General features: G+C 41.0%; 1 protein-coding gene across 2 annotated transcripts; it reads left to right on the plus strand.

Annotated features, from left to right (window-relative positions):
* Window positions 1-1,163: 1,163 nt before the first annotated feature.
* pkmb (pyruvate kinase M1/2b) lies at window positions 1,164-8,789 on the plus strand. 2 transcript variants are annotated; one of them, XM_059335435.1, is made up of 11 exons: window positions 1,164-1,183; window positions 2,515-2,693; window positions 2,812-2,903; window positions 4,199-4,330; window positions 4,458-4,644; window positions 4,757-5,027; window positions 5,112-5,262; window positions 5,348-5,500; window positions 6,488-6,654; window positions 7,455-7,636; window positions 8,226-8,789. In XM_059335435.1, exons 1-11 carry the CDS (start codon window positions 1,164-1,166, stop codon window positions 8,330-8,332), a joined length of 1,641 nt encoding a protein of 546 aa, XP_059191418.1. In that variant the 3' UTR covers window positions 8,333-8,789. The 2 variants fall into 2 exon arrangements, with proteins under 2 accessions (XP_059191418.1, XP_059191419.1); XM_059335436.1 differs by lacking the exons at window positions 1,164-1,183; window positions 4,199-4,330 and having other exon boundaries at window positions 2,530-2,693; window positions 2,812-2,828; window positions 4,473-4,644.
* The last annotated feature ends 1,028 nt before the right edge of the window (window positions 8,790-9,817 follow it).

A 9,817-nucleotide genomic window follows, 5' to 3' on the forward strand; every position in this document is an offset into this window, starting at 1 on the left:
ACCGTTCTCCTAATTTTGAAATATCATTATTGTATATCAGGCTCTGGGCAAATGCATTTTGACTGTCATAACATGAAGCAGAACTGCAGATGCAGTCCATCCCCTGCTGGGCTCATGAAGCGAGCTAAAATCATGCAGCCCTGCCACTCCAACTGTGTGACTCTAATACATGAAAGTAAATATGATTTGTCAGCTTCGAAAAGATAAATCATTGTGCTATAAAGCTAACTATAAAAGGAGGGGGATATGAAAGAAAAAAATAAAATGCATCTTAATTAATTAAAAATAAATATTCAAAACGTAATGCAAGTGTGCATTTGAAGCACACAAGTCACGATTTATGGAATGAGACATTCGGGTTTTTTTTTTTAATGTTTGTGGGGTATTTTGTGGGTTGTTGTTTTTTTTGCAATTTGAGCACCTCAAGTCATATTGTTGCATTATATTTGAGAGAAGGCAAATATCTCTGCTGTTGATATTTCCAAAATCTGACAACTCAGAACAAAACAATCTCTATTGATAAATGCCACTACAGGAAAGAAAAAAATTGATTTGGATTTGAATATTAAATGTGTTTCAGCATGGTTTGGATTGAGGGTCCTGAGGTCAGTACAAAAAAAAAATCAAGGGTCGTACTCCATTTAGAAATCAAGTTAAAAGCGTAGAGAATCATAAAACATTCAACACTGAAATATGTGAATGATGTCAAGAAGTCATAAAATAACATATAATACAGCAGAACATGGAAAACATAAATATACAGGAAAGCAGTAAAGTAGTATGGCCTAAGTTACAGTGAAAAGGTCTGTTGCTGATGGATAAAGGTGCCTCCGGTCCAAATTGATGACCCAGGCTCCGGTTTAACGTCAGCACAGAGCTTTGTGATTGGCCAGGCGAAAAACAGTTTGCGCTGTATCCTCCCTCAATATTTGCCAAACTGCTGCTTTGTTTACCTGGAAATTTTACACTAGATTATATATTTATATACAGCAGTTAATTTCCGTGTGAAAAACATGCGTTTATTTCGCGGTAAAAACGGTAAACGGTGCCTTTAACTCCGCGCCCTATATCGCGTGTCGCGGTGGCGGTCCTCAGGAAAGTAGTTCCGGTTAGTGAAGGGGATAAAAACTGTCGCTCCAGCAGCAGCAGTGGCGTCTTGGTCCATGCAAAGTTCTCCCGCTAGGTAAGTAGTAGCAAGTAGACTCAACTATATGACAAAGAGAGTGAAGAGGAGATTTAATCTAAAACCTTAGTTTCAAAAACTTATAACAAGTCAGTCACTAACCAAACTTTTTCTTTTTGACTCCATAACTTTATATATTCAAAGCTAGTATGCATGATCAAATGCATGCATAAATTGTATTTATGCATACACATATATTAAATAAACTGTTTGTTCAATGTCACTTTTACCTGAAATAGAGTGCACTGGATTACACATATAGTTCATTTATGCACACATATAGGTCTCTTACTTTGATTTATTTGTTTATTTTATATATTTTATCTATTTATCTGTATCCTGTTCTGGTACCACATCTTTGCTCTGCTTCTTTCGCAGATGAAGAAAGTTTTTTTTTTCTACTACAACATGTGTCTAGAAACTTTTATTTCTTAATCAAATAAAAAGCAGCCTGAAGTATTACCTGTTACTAGTTTATTACATAACTTTTTATAAATAAGAACTATATTTTATGTTATACATGCTTTTGCTTTGTGACTGCATTGCTAAGAATAACCTGCAAGGTTTGACCTTGTCATATATGATAGATGTATAAAAACACCTATCATAAAATTATTATCAATTTGATAATTTTCCTGATGTTTTTTAAAAAAAATGTCTACAGTCCATAAAAGCTCCCAGATGCCCGTGTTATTTTAGGTATATGCTGGAGGCAGGAACGGCACACACCCACGTTTCTGTGCACTGACCGTCTGTCATGCATGTTGCATACCACTATCATAGTCAACTGTAAGCTGAGTCCTGATAACTCTGCTGCTTTGCCAATATAAGACACATTGTTTGAAATTCTCAATCAGTGTTGCACCTCATGCAGCATCAGCAATGTTTCCAGGAGTTATTCTCTGTAAATTATCTTTAGCTTCAGTCAAGTGATCAGCTCCTTCAGCTGCACATAAACTCCTGCTGGAATGTGAGAGAGTGCAGTCAGGCAGGCACATACTCTTGTTGTTGCTCTTTGCACAGGCTGTTCGGTCAGCTTGCACAGTCAGTAAAGGTCACAACTTCATATGAGTGTGTACTTTTCCATTTAGTAATGGATAGAATCTAACTATAGTTTATGATTTGCTTTCCACACACTTTGCAAGTGCTCACTGCTTCTATTACAAGCCTTTTGGTGCCATTGTGTCACTATTAAGATCACAACTTAAAACCTGGACTGTCTTCTGTTTAGGCCTACGCAAAAACAAAACTCCTACATAACCTTTGATACATGCCAGAAGCTGTCAGGTACTAGTCGATCATCATACTTGTTTCCTTGTCTGTTTCCACAGGACATTTCCTGCAGACAGAGATCCAATCATGCAGAAGTCTAAGGATATGGGCTCTTCCATCATTCACAGCCAGCAGATGCATGCTGCGATGGCGGACACTTTCATTGAGCATACGTGTCTGCTGGACATCGACTCTGAACCTGCTGTGTCTCGCAACACTGGCATCATCTGCACAATCGGTCAGACTCCTTAACAAACCCTGTTGATTCAGCTCCTTTTACACACTCATAACATCAGAGATTATCTTGTTGTATCTTACAAATATCATACTTAGTATTTTTTCACGTCTCGATGCAGGACCTGCCTCCCGATCTGTGAACATGGCCAAGGAAATGATCAAAGCTGGGATGAACATTGCAAGAATGAACTTCTCTCATGGCACACATGAAGTGAGTCAACAAATACAGCCCTTGCTTCTTCTTTTTTAAGCTCTTTGCAAATCCAAAACCTCACTTAAACTTTCTCACTTATTGTCTGCACAATCCCAAATGATGATGTCACAGCAGGTGATTTACCAGCAGCTGTCAAAGCAAAAAAAAACCCTGTTGTGACATCACTGATTCAAGTCTGTGCAGAGTCTGAACCCAGACGGAGCAGTGCAGCAGTAGTTACTTTACCCTCTGCAAGTGATTCAGAGTGGATTTGCCCTTTACAGCTGCAGCCGTCAGTGTGACAACATTACTCTTGTGGCCTTCTCTCTGTCTGTGGCTGTAATGTGATCCATGAGCTTGTACTTGCCCCTTCAGTAACGGGTCTGTGTTGAGATGTGGCGAGGCAACTGCATCACAGCCAACTGTTTGGACGACCTTACACTGCTGACCCTTCGCCTTTAAAAGTCATGCCTCTTTACCTTTCCACCGTCACCTGAGTGGATGAGCCTTCAAATCTATTATCAGCTGAAGTGTGAACACCCACTGCTGATATTTGGATGCAGTGCTTTCTTTAAAAACGTATCTGAACTCTCAGAGCTGCTCTTGAGTTGGCTGTCCAATATTTGGCAACAAAAAATAATTAACAAAACTCCAAAATATCACAAGTGGATTTATGATTTGTTATGAGATGGGCAAAATAGATCTGACCTCTGTCTCATTGGTGTGTCAGTTGTCAGAACAGCTATAAATAGGTCTTCTCTGAGAGTCAGCCTCGCAGCAACAGTGCGAGTAGAAGGCATGTAGTGAAACCACATGGAGGCCTTCATTATTAACTGAGGACAGTAGCAGTGTACTGTTTGGACTTCTGTTTTGTGGGAGTTCATTAAGTAGGCACTGTAACAGTTGTGAATATCACATGGAGCAGAAAATTAAGTATTTGGTTTTTATTTAGTTTGTCAAACAACCTTCTTTTAGGACTATAGCACTGAATATTTTGGAAACTTTTCACGTGTAATCCCTCACAGCTATTTATGCACAGTGAAACTGTCAGGAGCTAAAACTGTGTTGCAGTTGTCACTAAAGATTTACTGCATATAGTTATGTAACCGAGCTGTCCTTGTGCCTGCGTGACAAAGTGTGTCCACCTGTTGTTGTACTAACTTCATTTTTAAAATTTAGCACACTTTGAGATGACCTTTTCTCCACCTTATTAAAACAATGTGTTAGTTCACTAAAGTTTTTTTTTTACTTTTGGGGATTTATTAAGGGTTTTCAATGTGATAATATTTGTCTTTTTACCCCACGTCATACAGTACCATGCTGAGACCATCAAGAATGTCCGTGAGGCAGCTGAGAGCTTCGGGCCTGGATCTGTTGAGTACAGACCAGTGGCCATCGCTCTGGACACAAAGGGACCAGAAATCAGGACCGGACTTATCGCGGGCGTAAGTTCTTCTGAATAACCAACTCTCCAATGAGGCCATTTTTTTTCATTTATTGCACAGATAAATTTCATGCTACGATTTTCATCCTGAGAATGAACAAGCCCTCTGTCTCTCTGGTGTTGTTTAGAGTGGCACTGCTGAGGTTGAGCTCAAGAAGGGTGAAACCATCAAGCTCACACTTGACAACCAGTACATGGAGAAATGTGATGAGAAAGTTCTGTGGCTCGACTACAAGAACATCACCAAGGTTGTGCAGATTGGAAGCCACATCTACGTTGATGATGGTCTGATTTCCCTGAAGGTTAAAGAAGTTGGTAAGCACACAAACATCTGTTTGGTTCACCATCTATCTTTCATACAGATTTTGCTTTCACCTTCCTGCTCAGCGGTGGAAATAAAGTTTCTCCTCATACTCCTTGTCCTCAGGCAACGACTACCTGATGTGTGAAATTGAGAATGGCGGTATGCTGGGCAGCAAGAAGGGTGTCAACCTGCCCGGAGCTGCTGTTGACCTGCCTGCTCTGTCTGAGAAGGACATTAGTGACCTGCAGTTTGGCGTGGAGCAGGGTGTCGACATGGTCTTCGCCTCTTTCATCCGCAAGGCTGCTGACGTTCAAGCTGTCAGGAAAGCACTGGGTGAGAAGGGCAAGGACATCAAGATCATCAGCAAGCTGGAGAACCACGAGGGCGTGCGCAGGTGGGAGGATCACCACACTCGATTCTCCAAACATCAGAATTTTTGGAGAATTATCAAACTGATTTCTTTCTCTTTGTCTGATAGATTCGATGAGATCCTGGAGGCTAGCGACGGCATCATGGTTGCCCGTGGAGACTTGGGCATTGAAATCCCAACAGAGAAGGTCTTCATCGCCCAGAAGATGATGACTGGCAGGTGCATGAGGATGGGCAAGCCCATCACCTGTGCCACACAGGTCGGTACATCATTAGAGAGGATTGTTTTGTGAAAAACATTTTAAAAAGAAAAGTGTATCAGAGAGTCTTGTTGCTTCTCCTCAGATGCTGGAGAGTATGACCAAGAAACCCCGTCCCACACGCGCTGAGGCCAGCGATGTCGCCAACGCCGTGCTGGACGGCAACGACTGCATCATGCTGAGTGGTGAGACCGCCAAGGGAGACTATCCCCTGGAGGCTGTCCGCACACAACACATGGTAAGAGCACCCCTGACTGGTCCCATTCCTTAATGTGAATGATGCTAATTGACGTTAAGTTGAGCCAATGTTGTTTGATGCAAATGCCTGTGTGTCTCATCTGTTCATGTGTTTGAGGCTGTATGCTTTAGCAGTATCAAAGGCCTTGTTGTAGCATGTGACACATTCGTGTACTCTTGGGAAACTCTGACATTAAAGTCTTGAGAGTTGGCTGCCATAGAGAAATGGCCTTAGTGCCAAAAGCTGCCAAATTCACACAATTAAGCCACACATTAGTGCTGCCAACTTAATAGGTTGGCTGTCTTTGGATTTATATACGCTGTTTTGTGCAGACCCAAAGCTGCATGTTACACAAAGCAAAACATACGTCTTAGAGGAAATTTTGCTCTTGTAATTTTCGTATGTCATCATCCAACCACAAGCTCCATAAAAGTACATGGTCAATGTCTACACCATAACAAACACACTGATAAAAATTAACTTTAACCACTCAGAACTGTAAATATAAACAGTCCATGAAAGATTGGGATGCTTCTATTGAAGATGATGTTTGCTTTGTGGTGTAAGTTGTGTTTTCGAAATCATTTACACTGAAGAGAAAAATAGCTTTAACATTTCGAGTGCATCACCAGTGTGGGTTTTTTTTACTAACAGCTTGTTTAGTATTTGTTCATCTTGCTTTGTGTATCCCTGTTGCACTGCCCCTCCCTTCGTCCATCTGCCGTCTCCTCACATTGTGCTTTAACTGTGTGTTCATATTACTCAATTAGCATGTGTCTGAGGATCTGCAGTGCACAACAACAGTCCCTGGACATCATGGCCGCCACTGTTGTTTAGCTTCATGTCTCAGTGTGCTTTCAGGTATGAAGACCTCTGGACTGAGGTTCACTGCACCTTCGTTTTGTCCTTTAAAATACAAACTAACTCCTGCAGTTGAAGCTGGCTGTGTGACTACAGCCTGACACTATTTTATTTCCACATGTTCAGATTGCCCGTGAAGCCGAGGCAGCTATGTTCCACAGGCAGATGTTCGAGGAGCTGCGTCGTACCTCTCATCTGACCCGTGACCCCACAGAGACCGTCGCTATTGGTGCCGTTGAGGCTTCCTTCAAGTGCTGCGCTAGCGCCATCATCGTGCTCACCAAGTCTGGCAGGTAAGACTCCAAGAAAGAGAAGTCCATCCTTTATATCACATCTGCAACAGCTCTGACTCATAATATCCTACACGACGCCCACTGCGAGCAAAGAAACTAGTGCATTATAACATCTCTCTATCCTTCTGCCTCCGCTCCCTCCAACACAAGCCCACCGCTCATATCAAGTGTGCCAACTTTCATGGCACTCACAATCTGTGCTCTACTCGTGACCTTTTGAGATCTGAACCCTGACATTTTACAAGTTAATTTTAACTCCCAACTCCTCCTCACAGCACATGATACAGAAGACATACAACTGCCAATGGATGGGATGGCACTAAAGCCATTACATTTTCACATTAACAATGGATCACGTGACTCCTTCTGCTGACTAATATCTAATTAACTTAATAAGACTAATATATCTTAAAGTTAGTATTAACAAACAAAGCTAAAAAGAGATCAAACAAATTGAATATTGCACAGGTAAACATAAAATCAGCCATGAAAATGTTGTGAAAAAGCATTTGGATAAGGAAAAGTTTGTTCACAAGTTAACCATATCAACCTTAAAGGTGATAATATTGGTGCTTTGATATGATCCTCAGATTAAAAGTTATGAGCATTCCAATTTGTTGTTCCAACTTTAGGGAGATACCACATGAATGCAGGGTCAGTCAGTTGTATTTACAGTTATATTTTACGAAATGTTTCACTTCCCTTACGGCCAAAAAAATGTTTTTCTTTCTCACTCATTTTTTAAGTGATTTTATTTCAATTCAACTTTCAACATGACACTGTAATCTTTGTACCTGCAGGTCTGCTCACATGCTGTCAAAGTACAGGCCCCGTGCCCCAATCATCGCTGTGACCCGCTGCCCCCAGACCGCCCACCAGGCCCACCTGTACCGCGGTATCTACCCCGTGCTCTACACCAAGCCCGCCAATGATGTCTGGGCTGAGGATGTTGACCTGCGTGTGAACTTTGCCCTGGAAGTTGGTGAGTGGTGATGGTTTTTTGTTAAAGTTATGCCACATTCCAAATTGCATACATTTTTTATCCACTTTTTATGTGTACTGCAGCTGCCCTTACAAAGTACGTACTATTGCATGCCACATGCATACAACTGGGACATACTACACTGTCATAACATGATGCTTTTAACTGAGATCCTCTTAATCGTACATGCTGCAGAGATTGTGGGTAAGAATAGCAGGAAATGCATGCTGGCTTGATTACTGCACAATGCAACCGGATGCAGCAGAACATCCTGGTATTTTGGCATATTATGCATTTGGAATTACGAAATATTTCTGGCAAATAACTAGTAAGGTAGTATAGGAACGCACCCTTATAATGTTTTTAGAGGTAAATGAGGAGTGTTTAGGATTTAGTGGCATCTCTCGGTGAGGTTGCAGATTGCAACCAGCTGAATACTATGGTGGCCTTCAAGTAACACTCCAGTCACCTTCAAATAAACTGTTATGGGGGCAAGAAGTATGGAATAATTTTGTGACAAGGCAAGTAGTCACGAGGCTTTATATTCAATTAATCAAACTAAATTTTTTCCTCTTTTCTTTATTCACAGGCAAGCACCGCAAATTCTTCAAGTCTGGTGATGTTGCCCTTGTTGTGACCGGCTGGCGCCCTGGTTCTGGTTACACCAACACCATGAGAGTTGTGCTGATTCCTTGAACTTCAATAAAAGGACATTAGTAACAGCTTTCCCTCCCCTCTCCTGTAACCTGCCCACCCCCCTTGTGTTGGACTTTTCGTTTCTGTCAAAACCAGGCCGCACCTTCAAAGGACTTTTGAAGGTGTCGTTCACAGATCTGAATCCTGTCATCCATAAGTGTAATTTATTATCAAAATCCTGCTTCCAGAGTCTGAACTCAAACCTTTTAGCGGAAACTCGTCTGTCGTGTGCCGACTCAGTTTGCATGGTGAGCAGAGAGAAAATCGGTGTTCCTTCTGCATGCACTGTAAGCTAAACCACATATTTTATTATTTCCTTGGATTTTTGGTTCTTTAATTATCAAGGAATGAACATAAATATGTTCTGTTGTTGTTTTCTCCTGTGTTTCATGCTGAGCTGACAGTTGGTACAAAGTGTCATTGTGATCTGATATGACCGGGTTTCTATCCATTAAAACAAATTCATGAGTCAACTGTGTTTGTGTTCCTCCTAAATCCCTGTCACACTAAATGAAACATATTCATTCAGTACTTTCCATGCTAAGTATTCAATCAAGATACAGTATTCCTTTTGGGGGTTTGGGTATTTTATGCCTGGAAAATGGAAAAACTGTATCAGACCACAGTGGTGGGAAATACAGCATAGAAATACTCTGTTACAATTAAAATCCTACTTTCTATTTTTTACCTAAAGGGAACCTTAGGTATTTTTTCTAATTTTATTAATGGGAACAACTATTTTTTAAATTGCTCCAGTATTGAGCTACTGTAACCAGCAGGCCTGAATTGAGCTGCAGGTCAATTGTGCCGCGTCAATTTTATGTAATGATATGTTCACTAAAAGTGCTTTTTATTGTTATCAGATTGTTATTATAAGTGTCTGACAACATTATGGAAAGAAGGAAGTACCCCATCATGCTTTTGTGTTTACTGATGCCAGGTCAACACAATTTCTTAAGTGGATAATATTATCTCCACTCTGCCTGCAGCAGGTTTCTTCACTCTTGGAACAGCATTTTCCTCTAAGAAAAATAACTTTAGTGCAAAATTTCTTCTCCTCTTTGACTTGCAGTAATGGTCATGGTCAAATACTTTCTGCAGATTCGATTCTCCTGCCAGAATTCAATAAGTTCAAATCTGGGATTGAGACCCAACTTCAGCCTAAAAGTCGATCAAAAGGTGCACAACATTTTGTTGGCACAACTCGGAAATAGCTTCCCTCAAACACAACAAACTCTTCCCAGCACTTCTCTCTCCAAATCTCACATTTCCTCTATTGTCTTCCAGCAACAAGTCACCTCTCACAAGATTGCAGAATGAAACTTCCATCTTTCCTCAATGTTGTCACTTATTTAATTGTCCAGTATGATTACATTGCAACCCATTTTGCGGCTACTGGCTGCAGCAATCTCACACTCTTGACCCATTTAAAAAAGTGTTGTCCTCATTAGTCACTTACACAAAAAACATGGGAAAACAGGATCC

This window comes from Centropristis striata, chromosome 6 (genome assembly GCF_030273125.1).
Source record: "Centropristis striata isolate RG_2023a ecotype Rhode Island chromosome 6, C.striata_1.0, whole genome shotgun sequence".
In the NCBI taxonomy this organism is placed as follows: Eukaryota; Metazoa; Chordata; class Actinopteri; order Perciformes; family Serranidae; genus Centropristis; species Centropristis striata.

Bases quoted from the DNA above. Each gene is read 5' to 3' on its own strand.
- pkmb (XM_059335435.1), top strand. From the start codon at position 1,164: ATGCAAAGTTCTCCCGCTAG. The intron at 1,184-2,514 runs GTAAGTAGTAGC...CTGTTTCCACAG, and splicing joins ATGCAAAGTTCTCCCGCTAG to GACATTTCCTGCAGACAGAG. The intron at 2,904-4,198 runs GTGAGTCAACAA...CACGTCATACAG, and splicing joins TCTCTCATGGCACACATGAA to TACCATGCTGAGACCATCAA.